Source organism: Ornithodoros turicata, chromosome 5, assembly GCF_037126465.1.
Source record: "Ornithodoros turicata isolate Travis chromosome 5, ASM3712646v1, whole genome shotgun sequence".
NCBI classification, from domain to species: domain Eukaryota; kingdom Metazoa; phylum Arthropoda; class Arachnida; order Ixodida; family Argasidae; genus Ornithodoros; species Ornithodoros turicata.
Genome location: NC_088205.1, coordinates 3,313,360 through 3,338,743, shown reverse-complemented (window position 1 = coordinate 3,338,743; position 25,384 = coordinate 3,313,360). Strand labels below are relative to the sequence as shown.

The 25,384-nt window shown below is 43.5% G+C and overlaps 2 protein-coding genes across 2 annotated transcripts in view; one reads left to right on the top strand and one right to left on the bottom strand.

The window, feature by feature from the left end:
- The window catches only part of LOC135393807 (cell adhesion molecule Dscam1-like), a 326,980-nt gene that overhangs the window by 213,257 nt on the left and 88,339 nt on the right, over positions 1-25,384 (bottom strand). The window contains exon 2 of the mRNA XM_064624088.1: positions 11,132-11,455. Within this exon, the coding sequence (XP_064480158.1) occupies positions 11,132-11,455 (324 nt within the window). The remainder of the gene's footprint in view (positions 1-11,131; positions 11,456-25,384) is intronic.
- LOC135393809 (uncharacterized) overlaps positions 1-25,384 on the top strand; it is a 207,583-nt gene that overhangs the window by 155,440 nt on the left and 26,759 nt on the right. Inside the window, exon 3 of the transcript XR_010422720.1 lies at positions 11,300-11,464. The gene's annotated coding sequence lies outside the window, so the exon portion shown is untranslated. The remainder of the gene's footprint in view (positions 1-11,299; positions 11,465-25,384) is intronic.

Sequence of the window (25,384 nt, the reverse complement as noted above, 5' to 3'; positions counted from 1 at the left end):
AAAGGAACATAAATTATCTCTGAATGCAATCACGAAGCTGCACGTAGGCATAGCGGATATAGTGTACATCGGGGAGATGCGTTCATTGTGTACTATAGCATTGATGGGATTACATTCTCCTGTGATAAGAGACGTGTAGAGCTGCGGTGGAAGTCAGTTCTAAATAAAAGAAGTAGAGCTGTTCCGAAGCTTGTAGTCGAGAACCACATATGATGGTGGTAGCGTAGTATTCCTGTGCGTGCTACACTTTAGGTTTCAGGTTCAGTATAACTTTATTGAATGCTAGAAACTTCCATGTAATGCGCGCAGCGAAAATGAAAGCATTCACATGTAGTGTTGCAGCCTAACGTTTTCGAAAACCTCCGCATTGTAGCTACTATGCGGGGAGCATAGCACTATATGCGCAGTTGATGAAGTTACACTACTGCATCTCGATCGAAATGAATATAGTTTGAAACTACAATCGAGAGAAGTTTAGAATTACTTCCAGTTCGAGTAAAAGAGAGGGCCATTGAAAAGCACGGGTTCTTACTTCTTAGCCTACTCTTAGAGCAGCATGGCCGGCACATTTTTCGGGATAGTTTTCCTAACTAATTCTACGAACCGCGGAGCTCGCTCTGCATACGAAGTTACAGGATTCTTCAATGTCTAGTTACTGCGCACGGCATACTTCATTGCCAGAGTGTTTCAAAAAGGCTATCGTGGATGTTGTCAATGTTGCTTGATACATGTATCCTCACGACTTACAACGCCATAGCTGTTATATGTATTATATATATAACAGCTATGGCGTTGTAAGTTTTCTTTACATATATAATATATATAACAAAAATTTACTACATTAACCTGATGTTATGTACACTGTAAGCAGTGAGTAACAGTGGTATATACAGTGAAACCAGTTAATAACATACAACGAATGTCAGTGGTATATACAGAGAAACCAATTGATAACATAGAATGAGAGAGAGAGAAATACATGATGACGATGATATGGGGATGACTTCCGCTCATTGAGCAGAATGCTACCCCATAGAACATAGAATGAATAACAGCTGTTGCTTTCCTAATCATACTTTCCTAATCATTGCTAACCCACGACATTATAATCATAACACGTGAAGGTTATGTCAGTGTTAGTTTCTTTAGAGCTAAGAATGGGCTTTTAAATAGTCCTTCTAGACCTTGTAGAAGGACAACAAAAACAACAACAACAATAAATCATGACGATGAGATGACGATTGTAGAAGGAATTGTCGAATGGGCTTTGAACAAACAGTTGAAACAACTACGACGCAGCGGAAACTCGGTGTGTGTAGTTAGTATTCGCGCAGTTAACTCAAAAAGTCTTCCATCTCTCTATCACTTCTGCCCCTTTATTCGTCAGTTCGACCTTGCCACTCGCAAAAAAAAACAAAAAAAAACTTCCAATTTAAAAGTTTTCAAATTGCAGCACGGGAAAAAGGCGTGTGACGCGCAACACCATTCCACCGTAATTATCAACACCTCCGCCCCGGCATCGAACGGCTTACTCATCATTCGTTTCAATTACCTCGTAACTGCTGACTTGACCCCGGCGACGTAATTGCCGTCCTCCTCACCACCGCCCTCGCTTCGAGCAGAAGAAATAATCCAAGATTTTCAAAGCTCGCGCACACTGACCTCTGACAACACACACGCACCAGCTTCACCTCGTCACGCAGAAGAAGAGTAAGGAAAAAAAAAGGAAGAAGAAGGAAAAATAAATAAAGCGACGAGTTAAAATAAGGACGAACCCAAATTGCTAAGACGGCAAAGATTATAAGGAGCGTCATTTTCTCGTCGCTGCTGCTAATCACTGCTTTTCCTCTTCCCCGATTCTTTCCCCTCCTTCTCCTTTGGGTCATCTCGATTTCTCTCGTCGCTGGCGCCTTTATTGGCTGGGGGGGTTCTCTGCTAATATCTTGGCAAGATCGTTAGCGCCTTTTCTAAATTGAGGTCCTGCCTGTGTTTGAACCTCGGATGACGCGCTGTGGGAGAAAAAAAGGAATATGAAAGAAAGGAGAGGAGAGAGGGGGACGATGGGTGGAACCTTCACTCAAAGGGAACGGCCGATGTGTTGAGGAAAAGGCACGGGGGCCGTAGCGTGGTGAGAGTCGGTAGAGAAGAGGGGGGAGGGCGTAGATGAGAATGCGTGTACGCATAATTGTTGGGTGTATCCGTATGATGAGATGTAATTGCGTGTGGGCGGTGGAAGACACGCGATATTCAGGAGATGGCTAAGATTCAATGAGCCTCTCGATGAATGGAGCGGAGTATGTTGGATAATTTAGGCGTATAATAAAGAACGAAAACGTTAAAAGTATAATGTCGAAAATATAATCGTTGTAGTTTTTATTTGGTAAGTTCGGAGGAGCGTGTAATAGGATCGCGTTGGACGATGATGATAGATACCCCTATGCGCTGATGTGGCGCTCCTATAATTTTAGGTGCATTCATAATCCTTCATGGTGTAAAATACTGATATCTACACCTTGCATATATCGATCTTCAGTTTTAGTTATCATACATACATATTCGGGTTGCAGTTTATTTTGCGACGTGCAATGCAATTCTTACTCAGAAGTGAACTGAAGAGGTGTGATCGACTGTGAATGTAACACCTGAAGCTCAGCACCCCTTCGGTTACTGTCCTCGGTCTTCAAACTCCTTGGACATCGTATAGCTACTGAAATATCCCGCTTGTAAAACGCGTGGTCGTGAACGTTGTCCTGCATCCTACGTCACCGCTGCACGTGCTAACCAAATAGCGCACTAAAAAAAAAAAATAGAGAGAGGGAAAAAAATGGAAGAAGCTGCCACACCATGATATTACAACAAATGTTTATAACAAATTCCAGCGAAACAGCAGTTTGTACCTTCCCTCTTCCTATCCCTTCCTCTCATTGTCAAGACGTGCGACGATACGAAAGGGCGTCCTATTGGCTTCCTGAAACGATCTACGGCGATGATTGGATTAATCGCCAATCTTGAATAGCCAATCTGACGCTCTCATGTGCATACCTCATTCCACGCGCTAAGCTGTCTTACGGCTTTCGCACTTTTACGTTTCTTTCAATAAATCTCATCGTTCATGTGTTTTCACTTGCCATTTATTGATATTTATTATTCTGTTACTGATTTATACCATCTCACGCAGGATCATGTATTCTATCCCGTACACGCAGGACAATTTATACGTGTTCAGCAGTAAACTATCAGGCAAAAATGGGAAAAGTCTAGCACTCGCAAGTGAACAAGACAAGTGTATTTTTCTTTCTTTTCCAATCCAATCCAAGACAAGTGTTTAAAGAGATTGAAACATTTAAATAATTTATTTTACTAACGAACAAACTTTCGGACGGAGTCCGTCCTGAGGCACTTGAGGAAGGACGGGCTCCATCGAAAAGCTTGTCCTTTAGTAAAATAAATTATTTAAATGTTTCAATCTCTGTAAATACTTGTCTTGTTCAGCAGTAACAGCGCTGCATTACTCGTCTTGCTGCATTGAGAAACGCTTTGCAACGATCATCTTAGGACTTAATAATGCAAACCAGAAATATGATTAAATTTGTGTACTTCTGCAGGTCTCGAAGAAAGAGAAAAAAAGCTGAGCCGTGACCGATGAAAGCTGCATCTTTCAACAACTCCAACGCCTCTTACGGCGAATATAAATCTTGAGAGTAGTTTTTTTGAAACCGGAGTCCCGTCAGGATCTTGCGGCGATCAAACGTCATTTATTCGCCTTAGCTTATAAAGCTCGGGAGCTTCGGACGTCTCATATCCTCATGATCTTACTTAGGCGTTGGCAGCTCATTTAAATAAACGCACGCAAGATTTTTCGTTTTCACTTTTTTTTCCTACTCCATTCTCATCTGCTCACTTTCTCCTTTTCACTTCTTTCGTTCTCGTTCCTCCCCGTGTGGAGAAGCCCGCCTGCAGGATTAGTTGATTTCGACTTTTTATTATTTCCTCCTCTTCGCCGGAAATGAGTACAATTTCCGTTTATGACTCTCCCTCGCTACAACTCAGACTCGAGGCTATATTTTAACCCCCCCTTTCCTTTCCTTTCTGTTCTGAAGGAATCGTAAGAAAGAGAGTGCGCGGTCGGGTAGAGAGATCCCCGTGTAAGTTTTCGTCGTGTTCTTATTTCTTCTCTTCTTCTTTTCAATATTATTTGTTTCCACGTGTGTCTCTATTCAGCGCTCCGGTACTTCATTAAACGGCAGCGTTTCGTACAGCGGATATCTCGCCACTGTCATGACTGAATTAAGGAAGTTAATAAAAACGAGCGTCTTCGTGAGAACAGATAAAATCCCACGTGCTTTTGGCGCAAGTACAGGGTGTATGCTATAAAAGGTCAGTCACATTTTCGTGCAAGAAGTGATGCCTCCTTGATGCTATACCGCTATCACGAAAAGACTTCCTCTGCCTCAAAGTGAATAATTTATGCTAGAGGAACCTACGAAACGATTGTGGTTACCTAGCACTGTGTAACAAAATAAATGTGACCATGCAAACTTTCACCTCCATCCATCGGTATTGCGCATAGGAAACACATGAAGACGAAAGTTTCCGTGGCCGTGTTTATTTTATTACGCAGTGAATGGTAACCACAATTTTTTTCGTAGGTTTCTCTGGCATAAGTGATTCACTGTATGGCAGCACAAGTCCGTCTCTCAAATAGATATAGTGTCACGCGCGAAAATGTCACTGACCTTTTATAGCATAAACCCTGTATATGTCTCCCAGCAAATCAAAGACAGACGTTCTTTACACATTAAAAAAAAAAAAAAAATGGAGCAGATCGACAGTCAATTTGCACGCGCCGTTTCAACCCCTTTCCCCCATCCTTCTCCAGCAGGTCGACAATGCGGAGCGGGCTGTCATTGGTTTCCACAAACGAATTGTCCAATCACCGTGAGAGATCGTTTGAAGAGACCAATCGGAGGCCTCTCCGCATTCTCGTGCTTCTTGAGAGGGAGAGCAAAAGAGTGCATTGCGGTTCCTTCCGCTCATAAACCACGAAGGGCGCAACGGACGAATCCCGCTCCTTTTGTGTTGGTGCCAAAGTAACTGCATATTTCATTCCGCGAGGAGAAATATTATATTCGCACTTGAGCGCTACCTGTAGGAGGTAAACAAGATGCCTCTAGCTAAGCAGAACGTAAACAAGGTCACATGACCTCAAGATGACGTTGCCCGTGACATGGAACCAGGAGAAGACTGCGACCGACCGCTTGAGGATGGTTACAAAATCTGAACCTAATTTCGAAATTGACGGCAATGAATGCGGTATCCGCTCCTTTAGCCAAAATTTTGCTCAAATTCCTTGTTTGCAAAGGAGGGCAAAAGGAGGGCAACCCCCGAATTGCTCACCAGTCATAATACTCACGGCAAACAAACTGGGTATATAGGCATATCTGTTACAATTCGCTACTGTTTGCTTGAACGACGTAAACAATACTGTGCATATAAGCGAGGTTCGCAACGATACAACCCGTTCTGTTTCGGTACGATTCTCAAGCGCCGCTCCCAATATGGGCTCCACACTAATCATTGTGCGGCGGCGCCTTCCTTCGCGAAAATCGTCTTGGGGGGCTTCTAGAATCCCCACTCATAATCTAGCGCGGGATCAGCAGGAGTTCAGATTGATAAAGCCCCCGTCCTTGGTAATGCCGTAGGGATTGACCAAGGTTTAAGACCGTCCCAGGAGTGATTCCAATATAGCGATGAGCTTTATGAAGCTCCGCTGATAAATGATGTTCTTTTGAACGGAACGTGCGATGAACGATCACCGGCCACCGTTCTGCCGCTCTACTCCTTTCGGGAAGGAATCATATTAGATACTGTGGCTTCCTTCGACGTACTCTCGAGTAACTTTCGCGATTAAACGAGGCGGTAAAAAAATTGTTTCGAAACGACTTTGACGTGCGTTTCGTAGTGACACACGCCCGCCACCGCAGTTCAACATGAAACGCGTCAGGAAAGGTCAGAAGCCTAAGTGCAGGAAAACGTAGCGTGAAAACTTTGTGTGGATTGAAGGCCCATGGGGCCGTCGCAGACCGTCGTGCACGAAGCACGGTGATCGGTTCTTGCAGTGCAAAGCCTCTTGTGGAAAGTGCTCCTCTAGGGGATCAAATTCAGCAAGGAGGTGGAAGGGACGCAATCCCTGAAAGGGCGTGATCCCTGTGTTGTATGAACTGCAGCAGCCAGCGCTCATGAGGTCATCGTGGACTTGATGGATGTTGTCATTACCGCTTACACGTGCGCGTAATGGAGCATTCAGCGTAGGAACTGGCTGTGCACGTGTAGGAATAGGCACCGGCTTGGTCTAGTTTTTTTTTTCTTTTTTTTAACAAGGCCGCTTGTCGCAATATTCTGCTAATGTAGTCCTGATACATATCTGCTTGACCTGCAGTTCTCATTGCGAGCTAATTTATATGCAGACCCGTAAAGTAATTAATTACAAGTAGACGAATTGCAGTAATTAATTAGGTTATCAATATTTAATTCTAGGACTACTTTTGGTTACTTAACTTACTAACTCTTGTAACACCTGGCATAACATTGCATACGATTTGGCAAGCCCTGCATTTGGCATTCTGTGCATCCGAAAATGCCCCTTTTTCACCGCTTTGCCGTGAAATTTTATGGTATTCATCGCATTTTAATTATGGTTTTCCAGCCTCAGTTAAGGCGAACGTACTGCTCTGAATAAATTTCTAACCATTGTACCCCATTAGCCATTTCAGTTGTCCTTTCAATAAATGTTTCTATAGTTGCACTGCGTAAAGTAATCGTTACAATTATGAATTTGCTATTGTAATTGTAGTTTAATTAGTTTCATGACCATATAGTTATAATTCAATTACTTCCGAAAAGTAACTTTCAGTGGTCTGTTTATACATATGTGAGCCTGAAATCACGAAATCGTTGAATCCGTTTGCCCCTTGCATTTGAAATGTGAAAAGCCATACGCGGAACTCGTTGTCAAGGTATGCAAGCATGTCAAACATGGAGGACGCCGTGTGCAAAAGGCGAGAGGAAGATGGTTGGTTGATTGGTTGGTTGTAAGAAAATATAAAATGGAGATTTTGGCTTCACTAGTGTGAGGCCCTCAACCCTGAAAAACAGTCGAAGCGAGAGGAAAACATTGATACATGCTAGCACATATTCGCGAAAGGAGCACCAGGCTTGAACATTGGAATAGATTAGCATATAATTTGAGAAGAAAAACGTGGAGGAACATCTACCATACACAGGAACTCGCTACTACAAAACACTTTAAAAAAAAATGAACATTGGACTTCCCATTTCCAAACGGTTGTCAGTATCTTATACGATAAACTGGTGATCAAACAGATAGAGTCGGGGAAATCTCGGAAGTACGTAGGTGCGGTATTGACAAAGAAAAAAACGTAGAAACAAAACAAAAAACGGATGCAAATGAAGCACCTTTTAAAATAACATCGTTTAATATGCCAGCTGTCGTACACACATTTTGCCTCCCCACGTATCGCTTCTAGGTAACCTGGTATTTTCCTTGTTACCATTCCTGCCAAATAGCTGGATTATTTTTTATTGGCATACACCTTGAAAAAAAAAAGTACAACAACGCCTTCGAATCCGACAGTATTTACACGTACGCTGTCGGTATTACTCCAGACAAATGGAATGCAGAATAGTGAACAGAACGAAAGCGATTTGCTCTGTAAGGAACAGGTTGCCACCAATGCAAAGTAAATCGCCGACACCTACCGGCCTCTAGCTAAAACTCTGTGTGTGTATAGTAAAATTACGTAACCACTTGTGTTCTTCGTGGATATGTCTGAACCAATCTTGTATCGGCGGCCAACGAAAAAAGAAGGAAAAAAAGACTAGAAACAGTTAGTAATGTCTAGCGCTCTATTCCTAGAAGTACGTGCAGCATAATTATATTATAGGCTCGTCGCGAATGGTCTCGGGCAACGTCAAATCTGCCATACCTTCACCTGAGCAGTTGGCACTGCCTGCCGCGATTCCAGAGGCTTGTACGAGCCAGCACAAAACGAAAGTCAGTCAGCCAGACGAATCGATTTTAGCATACAGGTTTCTTTCGCAATTACGACATCCCAATGCGTTCTCAAATACACCCGTATATTTCTGTATTCCCTTCTTCGGAGATATTGTACAGTAATTGCGGTCGCTTCAGTTCAAAATCAGAAAAAAAGATGATGGAAACCTGAACAGATACCTATAAGACCGCGCTATCGTGATTGTGATTTAGCATAATGGAGAGAGGGAGAGAGAAAAAAAAACGAGGGGAAGGAAGAAATGAGGAAACGCGAATCTCATCCCTAAACTGGGTCGTCCGATTCATCCTTTATTCGAGACCAACTTCTTTGAACATACAAGAAAGCGAACAAAAAAAGAAAAGAGAAAGGAAACACAGCAAACGTATATCACAATGGAAAGGCGGCGGTCCGAGGAGCTACATTATGCCAAACCTGAAGAGCACAAAGACGCAGAACGAGGCAGATGAAAATCGACGAGGACGGAGCAGAAGAAAGAGCCCGCGATCCATATCTAAACGTATAATAAAAGAGGCGGCCAAATCTATGTAAAGAGGTAGAAAATCTCCTAGCGTGCGTCGGCGGAAAATTGAGAGCTTATTCCGTTGTTCTTCACAGAGCTCGCAAAAAGAAAAAAAAAAAAGGAAGAAAAAAGGAAATGATACAAATCGATACCGGAAAAATCTCGAACCCTGCGTCTACGTCCCTTCTTCTTTCTTACTTGCAGCCGCATCTTTACTTATCTTTTTCTGGGGGGCATTCCCTGTTTCATAGTGTAGCGCTCGGGCGAATTGCTATACCTGAGTTGTTCTCGTTTTTAAGTGTATTGTTCCCCTCGCGTGCGTGAGTGCCGATGCGATTTGCTGCTACCAGAAAGGTAAGATTGGGTCTCGCGTTGCACGAAAGAAAAAAAAAAAAGGAGAGTGGGAAGCACGGGAGGGAATGGAGCACATTTGAGGTGTTTTACTGGAGCGGAGATCCGTGCGTATAGAGCTTCCTGAAAGAAGGGGGCGAACAAGTTTCGGAAGTGCGGTTCCAGTCGTTTTTTTTCTTCGTTTTTTTTTGTGTGTGTGTGGATGGGAGGGTTCGTACCCTGTCACGGCTGAAGCACGTTAGACGAGTCTGTTGCGTGCTTCTGGCGCACGTGAATAGCCTGCTGCAGTTAAATCGCATTGAACCATCAGGAATGAAAGGGTTCTGTGCAGAACGAGTGTAAAGGCATGCTCCGACATATGCTATATAGCGCTAGAAAATAGCGCTATATTCGCCTCCTCGCGGCGTTGCAAACCGCTAAAAAGATAGCGCTTGCCGGTGTCGAGCTCGTGTCAACTTTTTTTGCGCTAATATTAGCACGAGGTTCTGGCCAACGAGGAACTCCTTCAGCGATGACGTCGCGGAAGTCGTGGAGTTATTTTGCTGCCGCATTTCACGGCACGGCGACCGCATTGGAACCGGTGAGTTTGTCATCCACAGTGTCTGGTAATTTTCCGTTAAATCAATTGATCGAACCTGTTCGTCCATATCTGTCGGACTCCGGAGGCGCCATGATGGGAGGTACCAGGAACGACCACCGAACTTCCACTAAGCTATACACAAAAAAGCGATTCAAGGAATGGGCGCCGCCATTACTGCTGCCACCCCGTGGTAGTCACTGGAACTGTGCACGTGAAGACTGCCGTTTGCCGAGTTTATTCATTTTTCCCCTGTGTGTTTTCGTTGATTTTTGTGTTCGTTCGTGTTCATTTTCTCCCGCTCGGGAACCAGTGTAGAAAAGATATCGCATCGGTCAGCACTTGAACGTGAACAACTGTGCATATCGCACGCGGAAGTAAGCAATCTTCTTTTTCCTTGATTTTCGAACGTTGATACGCTACTCAGACTAGTTATACGGAATGTTAAGTTATCGTCACTCATACTCATTAAAGACGGCAGCCACCACCATTTATCCCAATGAGAAGAGCGATTTTGACAGTCCACCCCTGTTGTCTCGTCGCTGGGAACGAGGCTAAGGAGCGTATGGAGACTGGTGGTTTTGAGAGTAACGCGAAAAGGTGTATAGCGCTAGCGCCGCTTTGCAAGTGAAAGCCGTCCAATGAGAGTGAGCGCCGTTTCTGCGCGCTGTTTTATAGCGCTATATTAGCGCGTTGCTACATGTCGGAACAGACCATAACGGCTGTTGTCGTTAGGTGATATGTTGTAGACGGAACTCTCATAACAAAACAGACCTGTATACACGGTTTAGTTCACTGCGTGGCGTGCGTTGTTAGGCTTAATGATTTTGAGCATGATGCGTCTCCCGTAGCGGACGAGCTGCGGCTATCTACTGGTAGACAGAAACTCCGTGTTAATCTTTCCTTGTAACAACATCACGCTTCGCTTTGTTGTTTCGCAACGAGACACTTTGTGTTCGCACTAATTAGGTAGCCTCCAGCTTAGTGGAATTCACCCAATGCTATGTCAATTATCATGCTTCTTAGACTGCAAAAGAATGAAAAGGTAGGGTAAATTACCACTCTAAGCGAAACACTTTAGCGTGTCTGAGGAACAAATCACCTACACAAAAAAAAACATATATATATAAAAATAAACGACAACAGGTTCTATTGTTCTCGCACACAAAGAACTGTTTGTTGCTGTTGCTGGGCTCCCATTACTTTGTTCACAAAATTTTCGTGATCCACAACTTCCTTTGGTTATTCACTCCAATCACGTGCGATGACGCGTGCCGTGTAAGCCTGGGTCTCATATTATGATTCACGACGCGACTATGATGGAATTCAGAGCACGTTTTTAGGCCGAGTTAGGTGTAGTTTAGATTAGGTTTCAGATTAGGTTCTAGCAGATAGGCAGGATTGGTTAGGATAGGTCAGGTTAAGTTTGGTGAGGTTCTTCACTCCCGTTTGCCTTGGATTCACTCCCAGAGTAAAGACCGTGATAGGTCTTCTAGGTGAGGTCTTCTGAAACCACGTCTCTTAACACCAGTCCCTGTCCCTAACACCTGTCCTACCTCTAACCCAAACACCGCTAACTTGTACGAACCAATTGTACATTGGACTCACCCGCTCTTGCTCGTACGTCCCGGCTTGCAATAACCCCGGCCACGTTCGAAGCCACACAGCGATACAGCGTGGCGTGAACGTCGGGGCGAAAGTCCTTTGGAGCAAACTTGGGGAAGACGAGGGTTCCGTCCGGTCTCAGGTAACGAATCCCGGGCACTTCCGTTACAGGGGCTCCGTCGGCCGCACGAACCCACCGCACAGTAGGCGGAGGTCTCCCCGATGCCTGGCAAGGTATCGTGCCCTCTTTGCTGTTCGAGAACTCCACCAACCCCGGAGGCTCTCGCTCGAAGCGCGGACCTTGTTTCTCGCTTTGCGCCGATCCCACTGTGAAAGGTAAGATACAAAAAGAGTTAGGTCTTGATTCAAGAAACCATGGTTGAAGAGACAAAGGTAATCGTTTTCATGCGGCTTTTGGACTGGGAGTTATACGGGACCCAAGACCACGCTGTGGCAACTAGAATCTGTAGGAGTGACTACTTTGCGTCGTTTTACTATTGGTGTTTTTTTTTTATATGTTTTGGCGTTTTATGGCACAAAAGCAACTGAGGCCAAATAGTCCCACGGCACTGAAAGCTGACGTGTACGGGTTGAAAGAAAGCTGGCCAGTTCGACATCTCTAACTTCGGCTGGCTGGCATGGGGGGGGGGGGGAGAAAGGAAAGGTTAGCCAGGCAAAGAGCCGGCTTGCTATTCCGAAAAAAAAGGGAAAAAGATGGGAAGGGGAAAACGAAAAAGAAAAGGAAGGAGAAAGAAAAAACAAAAAGGGGAATCAAAAAAGAAAAGGAAGGAAAAAGAAAAAGGGGGAATCGAAACAAAGGAAGGAAAGAAAAAGGAAACACCGAGGTATAAAAAAAAAGGTCTGGCATGGCCTTGTGCGCTCTCCTATGGCTACAAAAGTGCCCAGTACATAGTGTTGACTAACGACACTAGTCTGAAATGGCGACAGCTTTTGCCTGCCCCTTATGGCCCACAACCCAGTCTACAACAGCCGATTTGCCAACCAAGAACAAGAAAAAAAAAGGGAGAGAGAGAAAAAATATTGCTGAGCGTTCTCTTCAGCAGAGCTTCACTTGTGCCGAGGTGTGAAAAGGCCCAGGTTCATGAACCTCGAAGACACCCCTGATTTCCATGCTTCCTGAAGCCCCGCGGTCTCGTCGCTGTTGGCGTTCAAAATGTTCAGTAGCCTATAGCTACCCCCTTTCACCGATACACTTATCGATTGCACAGAATTATTATACGACAAACATCAGTCTGTCAAGTAAAGCGTATTATTAATGCGTTAGCATTAGGAGTGTCAAAATGGTGCAAGATGTGTGTGTGTGTGTGTGTGTCCGTGTGTCAGGTGGTGAAGCCTCACCAAGACAGCGGTATAAGTGGACATGCAAAGGGGATAAAGGGGACATTGAAGGGGATATATAAGAGGGTAATTCTAAATGCAGGCAAATGATTTGAGATTGAAGTAGTCGAAGGTAATTAAGAGAAAGAGGTAAGAGTAATTGAAGGAAATTAGAGGTAATTAAAGGCAATTAAATCAAGAAAGTTGAGTTTAAAGGTAATTAATGTAAGATATATCTAATTAAAAGAAAGTTTAATTGAAAGTAAAAAATACCGAAGGTAATTAACATCAATTAAAGGGGAATTGAGAGTAATTAGGCAAGTAAACGTAATTAAAGGTAATTAAGGGAATTCAAGATTAGATTAGGTTATCACAGGGTAATTACAAGGAAAGTAATTAGCACTAATTAAAGGTTATTTAATTGGACTTCCATATAGTAATTGAAAGTGTCAAACGGGAGATCCAGCATTGACTGGAGGGGGACAACCGGATGTCAAGTATGGACCAGAAAACGCGGTTAATGCTAACGCATTTCTCTCGCATTTACCGCTAAATCGCCAGTGATTTTTTTTCTATGCGTGACTAGCTGACGTGGCACACAGTCCTCAACATCTGTGCTTGGCAGCAAGGAAGATGTTTGATCCAACTGCCACATTCTTCGACAAAAACCAGCCCTCGCGACCCTGTACCGTTAGCAACAGCCACCAAGGCGACGAAGCCTCACCCAAATGCGTACACATTAACGACATGTTTCACTGCTTCCATTTTGCTGCAACTTCTATCGAACATGTATGGCTGCCAGCTAACGCGCTTGAGGACATTAGTATATGTTTCACTGAAGTAATAGGACCCAACGGTTAGTCTTTGAGGCTCATTTTCCGATAGGAAATCCCCAGCTTCCCTCGCGTATGAGCCAGAAAAACAAAGAGGAAATAAACAGTGCGGAAAAAGGAAACCGTCTCAAGCACTTCCATAAACGCTACTTTGTGCCGAACTCCTCCTTCCTGTTAGTCCCGTGAAACTTCGTCTTTCGTCCGTCTATCAGAGACACTCGTGGCAAAGCGGTACTTAGCAGAGCGTACCAGGCACTAATGCTCGCAGACGACCAACCGGCACCCCTACTCTGAAAAGACGACAATGTCTTCCAGCTAATCGATCGGCAAAGAGTGCTGACGTAGTTTTCGAGCGTGTTCTCTGAAAGAGAGGGAACAGTATCCAGAGAGTCCCACGCGTTGTCCCCGGCGGTGACATTGCGAACTATCGACTCGCGGGATCCGCCTTTCTGCGATTTTGCTCCGTCGACCGTTAAAAATATTTTTACCTCCGAGAGTCGCGCTCGTTGTGCAACGCTCGAGACAGATGGTTTCGAAGTAGGAAGCGGAGTCTTTTTCCTTCCTTTCTTTCTTCCGTTTTTAATCGTATACGACCGCTCTCCTCGAAGGAGGTTTTTGTAGCGAATTTTGACTGGGCGAGTTGGAAGAGTGCTGGAGGGAGTAATTGGGATGGTCGGATGGAGATCCTGAAATTGGTATGTGTAGCTTTAGTTGTCAGTGGACTGTGTTAGTGACGCGGCTGGAACTGGTGGCTCTGTCTGGAAAGAAGAGTTTGCTCAAGGGAGTAATGAGCTTATTCTGGGTGTATAGTTTGTGAAATACAGGAAGACATTACGTTTAAATGTGAAGCACAGGGTTGTTCGAACTTCTCGAGAGTATAGGATGGGTCGAAGATGGTCGACACGATACATTAGTGTCCGCCGCGGCCGTGTCTCCTTGAATTGCCACTGGCTCCCTTAGTGGCGTTCTTTTGTGGGATTCTTTGGGAATATTACACTTGTTTTAGCTTGTCTTAGAGTGTGACTTCTCTTGTGTAAGCATTTTGTGTAATTAGTTTGTGCTACATTATATTGGAACTGTATTGAACTTGTACTACACACGTTTACTTGGTTATATTAAATATCCTAAACCAGGATGGGATACGATGGATCCAGTGCGATAGCAATGTGGCAATGTTTTAGAAGTGGCCTCAGTTGTTGACTCCGGAATAGCAAGGCACGGTTTAACGAGCGGGCTAAACGGTTAGGGAAATTTTAGGAAGAAGAGTACACGATCTTGTGTGGCTCATCACATAGAGTTGACAATACAATGATATTGATATTTTTCGGGAAACTGGGTTGGTTCAACAAGACAGTTTCAGTATAGGCGCCCTATAGTTTCGTAAGGTAAATAAACAAAAAAGGAACAGAAATGAAATGTTCAATTATTTCCATCATAGGAATGTCAAAAGTTGGGTCTGTAGTCCAGAGGGGCACAAACACTCATAATACTACACTGAAGCTTCACTTGGTTTATTTGGGTACAAGGTTTCGCCTTTCAGGTACCTCATCAGGTACCTCATCAGGTACCTCATCAGGTACCTGATGAAGTACAGTCAATATAGTTGAAGGATGAAAGCTGGTTGGTGTAAACTCGACCTAAATACCATATCCTGGAGTATATCTCGAGTATACTCTTCATTGGTTAAGAAAAACATTTCATAAATATTGCGTGAAAAAAATATGCCTAATGAAGCCGCGGGTTGGGTGAACTACAAGTAAAGGGCCATCAGGTACATGCAGTTTTTTTTTTTTTTTTTTTTGTAGCGACAACTTTTCACTGCATAATGTGGAAGGCAATATTTTGGCTTCTTGTTTTTCTTTTTTTAATCCCGTAGCATACGCTGTACGTGTTAACGAATGAAGAATAACAGCAGTAGAGTGAAAAAAATGTGGGGCACTGCGTCAACTGTACAACACGGAGACGTCGCGAAATGCACGCCAGCATGAAAGAGTAAACACTGTGAGCGCATAAACAATTGTCATACTGTTGACAGAAGAGAAGCAAGCTGAGAGATAAAACGCAGCTCTCGGGGACAGTGGTAGCCACTGTTCAATATATCGACTCCCTGCCAGATGTCGCACTATCCTTGATGAATATACGGCGGAAGAGAAACGCGAGTATGCTCCATCTCTCTCTCTCTCTCTCTCTCTCTCTCTCTCCCTCCCCTTACTATCTTCCGTCCTTGGCTGCTTCAACATTTTTGTTTCTCTTAAAAATTGTTTCTCTTCTTCATAAGATCAAAACTCTACAAAATTTCTTCGTTAAGTCTCGTTGCATTGAGACTCTATCCACAATGTTACGTGAAGCGTATGGCACTGCATATGTTTATTGCGGTCTATAAATTAGTAAATATTTTTCAGGTACTGAGGCTTAGAGTTGGCATTCAAAAACGCGCTGTCATCATGCGAGGTATATACGGGATGTTGAAGTGAAACAAAAATGAATGAATGAAACCTTTTAAATACAGTATTGGCGCCGCGAAGCGACTGTGGCTATGAGATGCATACAGTTGTGGACAGCGGGAAGGGGTGGGGGACAGGGTGGTTAGTATGCGTCCTGGGCCGACTTCAGGGGGAACTGTGGCGACCTTCGCAAAACCCAGGGAAAGACTCGGACAGCACAGCCGCTGGTAGGACTTGAACCCACCACCTTCCATCTTCAGCACGGCCTTGGCTACCCCCAACGAATGGGACGCCTTAAGCCGCTCAGCCATGCCGCTGGTAAATGAATAAAAGTAGCTCTCCGGGTGCTACAGTACATACATTGCGGGATGCAATGTATGCCACAAATTTATATACGATTTGTAATTTGGTTCAGTTCTTCGTCGATAAGTCGTAAATATAAGCAGCTGCCCCCTTAACATTTCCGAAGACATATACTGCCTTCTAAGTTTCGTGTGCATGAATTGTAACTGCAAGGAGTTGTTTCAAAGCAGGCAGCGAAGCCCCAACAGGTTAAGAAAATGGCGGAATAGGACCGTGAAAAAATTTGACATGCATTTTTGGCGCTTACTAGATATCATTATTTATTAACGAAAGTTCCAACGCCTGCCGTGCAAGCGGTAATTTTTACGGACTGTACTGCTTTGACATGCGCAGTCTTTCCCGTTTTCTTTATATATATATATATATATATATATATATATGTGTGTGTATACAGATACTCATGTAACGATGCGACAGCACCAGCTCTGGTGCTGTCGCATCGTTCCATGAGTATCTGTTTCTCTACGTGCAGCCATAGAAGCCTTCTTAATCTGTAATTTTGAATTTCAAACACGTCTAGTGTCATTTACTTATTTCTTTAATGGCTTTTTTCCCCTCATTATATATATATATATATATATATATATCATTTTCTTAATTATAGAATGTCAGTGAAGAGGAGTACACGGCTCCTTCCGCCAGTGTTGAGGTCTGTTTTCCGGTTCTTTTTCATCCAGCTTGAAGCTAGTACGCTCCATGAACATATCTTTTGTAATTAATCACTTACATAACACAATACAGTTGCGTGAATGTGAGTTCATTCAACACACGCTAGCGCTAAGCTGCGATAACCAAATACGTTGCTTTCGGCGTACGCGCTTCTTAATGTCGCCGTGGAGCTTAAATTACTCATCTGAGATTCCATTAGAATAATTAAGCTGCAGGCGGCCACCATCGTTGCATTCCAAATATGTTCTAGGAGTTTTTTAGCACTCGCTAATTTCCAGAGTGGCACAAGCTGGTGCACGACGTTCATTTCCAATGCGACGCATGAATCATTTGTCTCTGCACTGCGCGAAAACTGCTCTTTCGGATACTGGGAAAGAGGAATCTTCTATTGTACGGCTGCGTGAAGAATGAGGAAAAGAAATATGCTAAAAAATACGAGTCATAACTACGGCGAATAAGACGAGCTTTATGAATATGCGACACAATAGTTCCTTGTTTTTTATGACCTGCTTTCATAATTAGGTAAGGTCTAAAGCCTCTGTGTGAGGGTTAAGGATGGAAATCCTTGGGAAACATGAAGGGTGCAATAGTGGGCATGAAGGGCTTGTATAGGAGATGAAGGCAACACGTCCTTGACCAGCACTACGTCAAGACTAATACAACATAAAGTAGACGACGCGAGAATTAAAGAAGCACTCCGACATTTCGTAGGAGGAAATAGACGCTCTAAAGACTGTAATAGAACGTAACCGCTCTGAGATTGGGTCGCACTAACCGACGGTCCTTGCTTTCGTTACTTATGTTCACCAGATGCTCGTCCTATATTGCATGTATGTGTCTGTGTGTGAGGAAACATGTAGAAGAGAACGTGGAGAGAGTGAGTGAGTGCATGGGTGCGTGCCCCGTCCGTCGAATGAATCCATTGGTAAGTCTTCTTCATGCGGATGCAAGCGTAGCGTAGTGGTTAGTGCACTGGAGTGCTCTGGTTGTTTCGACGGTTGCCGTATTCCAAGTACCAAAACAGCCAGCTTTGGTATGTTTGTTTAATATGCTGTGTTTGGATTGGTATGGTGTTTCGTATGTTGAACTTCGAAGGTCAACCAACAAGACCCAGTTTGATACCAATCTAAGACTGACAACAGATGTGGAAATGTTGTATGGAATGTACGAGTATCGATAGCTCTAGATTCAAGGAGATCGTACCGGTAGCACGCTGAAATTGGAGGACATACCGCGTGACCTTTTCCAGTTTATGTAACCATGCGAATGCGTAACAGTGTAAACGCCTCCCTTTGGGTGTTCCCGCGAAACTCTTTAAACAACATAGCTCATGTTTAACGGAATAAATGAGCCTGACGTTCTCGACGGAAATAATCTTCCACGAAAAATGCGATTAAAGAATAATTGGCCCATGGGACAAAAATAGGGCGCCAATAACCTGCTAGTTACGCAAATGGAAGCAAGTAAACGCGATTCGAGCAATGTTTACCACTCACGCTGCTCTCCGAAGTTGTTTTTTACACCACGGCGCCCTGCAAAGGTTTAATATTAACGAACATTGCCGAGTCAGCGGCACGTGCTAGCACTTCCTCATTAATAAATTCTGTGGAGGGAGCAACGAAACGGCCCACTTCATTGCGTGCATCATAAAAAGTCAGACACAACTCTTTGCGAGGCTCGCATATAAAAACAAAAATCCTTCTCAATATTCCGAATTCGGTCCACAGCGTTCTATTCCGAAAACGAGGTTGGTAACTTTCCATTTTATTTGGAAGGACGTCCTGTAGTGTCTCCTGTAAAGGGTACTCTGCCCCATACTGACACTCCGTGTGGCAAAGCCAATCACGCAGGAGCAGCCGTGCATGCTGAGGCGCGGCAGGGTAAAGTCATTTCAGTATTTAGGTAATCTCCCTCCGGCTATTTGAAGGCTTTCCGATGAATAATTAATTGCTTGTCCAACTGCGCGTTTAGGCCTCCGGGCACACAGTGTTAGCACGGCGTTCGGGCTGCCGGAAGGGCTTGCGTGTGGGTATGGCATGCCGAGTGCTTGACCTGCAGAACGTTCCGTACATCGACGTTCTTAACTTTCGGTGTTTACTCTCGTTTACAGTGTTTGTAACTTTGTCTTTCAGTGGGGCTAACAATTCACAGATTGACCCAGCAAAGCCATAAACGAACATCTGCGGACACTTTGCAGTCTCCGCGGCTTAACACGAAGGAGTTTCCTTTACCTGATCATGACGTTTCTCTAATTACTTCTTGAGTGGTCTTGCATTTAACCTACGGTACATCCGTGCGATATTGATATGTGCGTCATCTTTTCTAATTGTTAAGCCTGCAAAACACTGCACCATGACGTTCTCATCGCAAAAGCCAAACCACTCACTCAATGTCATTGAAACAACCCACGTACGTCATACCGTCGCGCATCGTATGATGTGCTGATATAACTAGAATTACACTGACACGCTTTACGATCTTCATCATACTCAATTCAAACAACTCGGGAAGAAGAGATGCTGACAGTAGGGATCGAAGCTGGGTCTTCTGATCTTCAGTCAGATGTGCTAACCGCTTTCCCTTCTTTCGATTCCTGCCGTTAGCACCTCTTTTCCCTTGAGTTGTGTGAATTCGTTAATTTCTGGGCGCTTGAGGCTCGCGTGTCTGTGTCGTCCCCTAATTGTGGTCTGCCTCGGTTAAGTCTCGTTGTTCACCATAGTCGTTCCGCGAGAAACTAGCTCACAGACTTCCAGCACGATCCAAAGGCTGCGAGTTCGAACACAGCCGCGGACACCTGCAACTTGGTCGCGGGGTACAAGTTGCATGGAGGCATCGTCCTCCGTCATGTATGAGGCGGTATGCATGGGCTTTGCGTACGAGACGCGTATGTAGGCGATCATATTTATGAAGTTCTTAGAGAAGCAGGCTCCACAGGGTGTTTATTTTTATCCTTTACCGAATTTTTATTTAAAAAAAAGGTATGAGAGCAGCATAGGTGTCCTTTTTACGATTGGGTTATACGGCCAAGCTGACATTCTCTCGAAGAAAGTATGCAACTACAAGATGAGTAATTACCTAAAATTCATTAATTAACTCTTTAATTAGGAGATTTCGTGCAAAAGCGATATAGCACAATGAGAGACTATCCTAGTTGAAAGCAGCAACGACGCTCTCACTAATAAACATGCGTTCACGTGTTCCAGAGATATATAGTGCATGGGGGACCGTGTCATCCCTTGCTAGTGCGGTGCACAACATGTAAACAGTTGTTCAACTAGACACACAGTAAACGCGTTGTGCAAACTTCCCGATTAGCTCTGTGAATATTTTAACCCAGCGGGTCATTTATTTGGCCATATTGCATTATACATTCTAGGCGCTGCATTGTGGTCCACTCGTGACAGACGCAATACGGCATCATTTTTCACACACAAGTTCAAGACTGTCCCCTTCTTTGTCATTAATATATCGCACGGCTCTGCTCCTGCTCTACCCAATTCTCCTCTTCGGCTTAACACTATAGCTCATTTATTAACCCCCTTTTGATTCCCCTTTTTGTTTTTTTCTTTCTCCTTCCTTTTCTTTTCCATTTTATGTTTCTTTTTTTTTAATAGCAAGCCAACTCTTTGCCTGACTAACTTTTCCTTTCTTTTTTCTTAATAAACATATACTCCCCCCCCCCCCCGTCATATGAAACAAGAAAATTAAAATCAAACTTTCTGTCACATTAAGTGTAAAAAGGGAAGTAACGGAGCATTCTCTTGCAGGTGTTTTCTTTACTGTAGTGTACGTGTAGAATATATTTGTTTTATTTTCTTTCGTTCAAGTTGATTTACATGAATGTCATGGGTCTGTCATGAAACAGCGGAGCTGCTTGACAAAGGCCAGAGCAGGTAACGAAGCGTAGCTACAAATATTGCGTACATAAACGTTATCTCACAAGGAACAAGGAAGGAAGGTGGTAAGGAAGAGAGTTAGCGTTTATCGTTACTGCGGCAGAATCACAGTTGTTATAAATGAAGAGTTATTGTATTCCGTAAACTATATCCCAGTCGTAAGCAGCTCCTTGAGTAGCAGTGAAAGTGTTTGTGTCAAAGATTCTGAACTGCATCATGATGATGATGGCGGTGGTGATGATGACGATAATAATAACAATAATAATAATAGTAAGTTATTTTAATAAGTACATGAAAACGAAAGTAGTGGCTCCGTGTAAGCTTATGAGCAGAGCATGGCAGCCAGTGGGAAGGATATTAGCAAAAACAAGCAAGAAAATGCATCTAGTTAGTATTAACCCTAGCGACACACTGGTGCAAAATACAGATAAATAGCGTAAACACAAAAGTCAAAATACTAAAATCTTATATAAACGGACATAACACTTATAGACTGGCTGGAGCAGATGCGGAGAGCAAAATTAGTAGACTCGCAAAATAAACGTTAATCATAGCAGTCGGGCATCAATGTTAAGTAAGCGTGTAAGTGTTACAAAAACATCATTCATAAAGCACTGAATTAAGCTTCCGTTTTAACGAACTAATTGATGATACATCAGCAACATCAGCGGGTAAGGTGTTAAATACTGGGGAAACATAATGACAATGTCCGAACATTATCAAAATTCTAGGTACATTAAATAACGCTGTGTGTCCTAACTGCCTAGGACAGGAACGTGCGATTTTGTAGTCATCGGTTCAATAATACCATAGCACCACCAGTTCAACAAAGGTTGCGAAACGTAGGTATGTTATTTAAAATAAACAAATTTTGTGAGTGGGCGAATTTACCAAATGGAACACTCTTGAAGGCTGCGTTGAGCATCCGAGCAATTCTATCCTTCCACGAAGAACCGCAGTTAAAAGAGACAGTTAAATCATGCCTCAGGATCGAATAACCCAATGACTGCAGTATTTGCCTACGAACCAAGTATGGGGCAAAAGACTTAATATTAAATAGGAGTCGGGCAATTCCACGCAGTTTAATTAAAACGTAACACAAATGCGTATGCCATTTCATATTAGAATAGAAATGGAGATCAAGATATTTTATGGATGAAACTGGTTTCAGAAGTACGCATAAACAATTCGAACAATCAGAAATGTGAAGGCAAAAGGACACATCACGAGACAAGCGTTTTAATGGATTGCAAAAACACATTAACCTTGATTTTGTCGAATTCACAACAATAACATTATCGTGAAACCAATCCAACACTCGATTCACATCTTTCTGCAGAGATTCAATGGCATCACGGTAATTAACACGGGTTGAAAGGAGCCGGCTCTCGTAATTAGTGCCTATTTCAACTTTTTTTTCTTCTTTTCTTATCCGCATAGTGAAATATTAAACTACTGTTCACCACAATTCCTAAGTCATTTACGTAAATATTGAATATCAGTGGCGTCAAATAATAATAATAATAATAAATAATAACGATGCCATGATGCTCCACGTAAGGTTAGTCTGCCCAATATGGCAACATCCACTACCCACTAGGGAATTATTTACCGAGGAATAGCAAGCCTTCTTTGCTGGATGACTTTTCCTGCAAAATAAATAGACCCCCCCCACCCCCTCTGTGGCGACACGTTGCACGTGCCGCAGGGAACTGTATGACGTTCGAAGAAAAGGTTTCATGCATTTATTAGCATCATGAATAGAGTAGTGGCGAACGGTGTGCCTCAAGTTTACTAGGTCTATGTAATATTTATGGTTGTACGGAACCGCTTTAATTGTATGATTTATTAAGTGGAGGACAATCACGTTCATTAATCTGTAATACGTACGAGGATTTCATTTGTCATGAAACTCCCCATTCATCATCTTGCAATAAAGTTGTTGTTGTTAGTGTGGTTTCGAATCCAACTGCTGATGCCGCTTCATAAACAGCCAATCATTAAACTGCAAGGGAGCGCTGCGAGGCTCAACTGTAGTCCGCGTCTCTCTACGTTTCATTGTCTCTACTATAATTACGTAATGAACACCTTAGCACCTCAACACGTTTAGACATACTGATAGCGTTATTATTCATATCGATCGTTATAGTAGCAACTGATTTTTTTTTGTCTAAATAGAACTTTTTCGGTTTTATTTGCATTAAACACAACACCATCCTTCATAGATTGGGAGCAAAGCGGTGAAAGTAGTTCGTTTGCGAGAACGTCTAGTTGCGTAATGTCATCATAAGCAATAAAAAAGGTTTGCGTCATCTGCATATATGATGACATGAGTGTTTCAGTCAATGTTTACGATGCTTTTATGTACGTATTAAGTAGTAACGACCTGAGAATGCAGCCCTGGGGAACAACAACTACTACTGCTACATCACAATAAAGTTGTTGTTGTTACTGCTACATGAATGACGATGAGATGAGGTGTCCCTGGGTAACATAGGTCGCTAAGCTACGTATTTTGGGGCGATTGTTGTTTCTTTCAACAAGATGGCGGCGATTTCCTAGGTATGTTAAGCTTAAACGAAGGGCACGTCCCCTGATAATATAATGTTACAATATCCGTAAAATGAAAGAATTGCTCGGTGGATCAAAAGCTTTTGCAAAGTCAACAAATATACCTAATGTGTGATGTTAGCTCTGTGTTTATGGTTTTTAGAGCGGCCTTCGTAGTAGCGGCTTCTTACTTTTTTTTCTCTGAATCCATGGTGAAAATCTGTTACGGATAAATGCTTGTCTAAGAAGAACGTTACCTTTGTAGATATTATGCGCTCTATCGGCTTTAACAGAGTAGGCAGTATAGAGATGGGTCTGTTATTCGATTGGATGATCGTGTCGCCATTTTTGTCGATAACGACAACTTTCGGAATCTGCATATTTTTCGGAAATGTTCTAGCGTTTAATACGATGATTACTTTCTCCTACGCACATGTATTACACGTCTTGTATTTCACATAGCACTGTAACCCGCTTTAAAATGTTAACTAAGCCCTCAGGAAAAGAAGTTTGCTCACTTGAGTCCTGAGGGGCAAATTTCAAAAGTCCTTCCAGTGTCACATCTGCTGGCTAACATTAGTCTAATAAAGCGCCTGCACATGACGTCACGCGCAGCCGCGCGCGTGACTCAAAAGTCACGTGTCATGGGAAACCATGGAGATGCGTCACAGGCGCCATACTGCGGGCCGAATGAGATAGCGTTTTTACAATTTTTTTCTCGTACCGCAGCAGCTCATGGCATGCCGTCCTAGTGGGACTCTGGTGCGGCAATGTGTTTTCCCATGTCACGTGACCAAACGTGACGTCACTGCACAAGCCTCATTGTGACACAGTGTACCGTATGACTATATCCTCTAAGTGCAGTTTTAGCGCGTCAGGAGAGGGCATTCCAACATAGCAATCCAGACGGCTTTACTTCTTTCTTGTATTTTCGTCCTTCCTTCGTCATCTTCGCATGATGTTCCACGTCCAATGGGGTAGGGTACCGCACCACCGCGGTGAAACACCCCCATCTCATCGTCATCGTTTATTGTTGTTGTTGTTGCTGTTCCAACATAGCCTTCTGTTGGAAATGTCAACAATCCCGACACAGGACATTGTGTGTGTGTGTGTGCGTGTGTGTGTGCGTGTGTGTGTGTGTGGGTGTGTGTGTTGTGTGTGTTGTGTGTGTCGCTGCCCTGGCCTCTTTCGGCTTCACTTACTCTCTACTATCAGATTTCCCTCACTTCGCCGTTGACAGTGATGTATCTTTCGTAACATCGTTCTGGGAGTTAGTAACCAAATAAACGGTTCTCCGCACAACCCCTTGTCCTGGCATCTGAATTTACAATAGCGTCTGCAGTCAACCTCAGACACGGAAACGTTGCTCAACTACAAAGTACAGCTTGGGACAAAAGTACACGGAACACGGTGATGGCATATTTCGACATCGGAGCGGCTCCCTGTCAGGTATCGGAAACAGATCGAATTAGTAAACGGGTGATCGGATATTCTATCCATCTCTCAGTATGTGTGTCTTTTGTGAACTTTTGTTCCAAGCTGCACGAGTTCACCGCTTTAAGCACCTCAACAACAATGCGCTGGGCCCGTTATCAAGTCACTTCCGTCTGCTCCTCTGGGCCACGTGGGATGGGCTACCTTTCGTCACCAAATTGCCCCATACCTGTCATGTCGAAGGAGACATCCCGCACTTGCTGCTCCACTGCATCCGTTACCGCCAACATCGTCTTCTCCTACGGTCGCGCATCGCTCACCTGAGGATTTCGGACTTTTCCCTAGCTACTCTGCTAGGCCCCACACAACATAGTCAGGTGACAAAAGGCACTTTTTCAGTCCCTGCGGATCTGTGGCCTTCTGGGTGAACTGTGATCAATTTCGTGTTTGTTTTCCTTTTTGTTTGTTTCTTTTTCTTTTCATTTGTCTTTTTTTTCTTTCTCTTTCCTTTCTTTCCTGGGAATAGCAAGCCGCCGTAGCGGTGGCTAACCTTTCCCTCCTTTTTTTTTAAATATAATAAACATATTTCCACTCCTCACTTCCGTCTGTAGCGAGTTTTATTACATCGAAAGGTGTTCACGATAATAGTTGCGTAAACATTTTGAAGCGGGTGACATCACATTGCTATAAGCTTGGATTTGATAACTTCGTCTGTCGTATCGTTTTCGT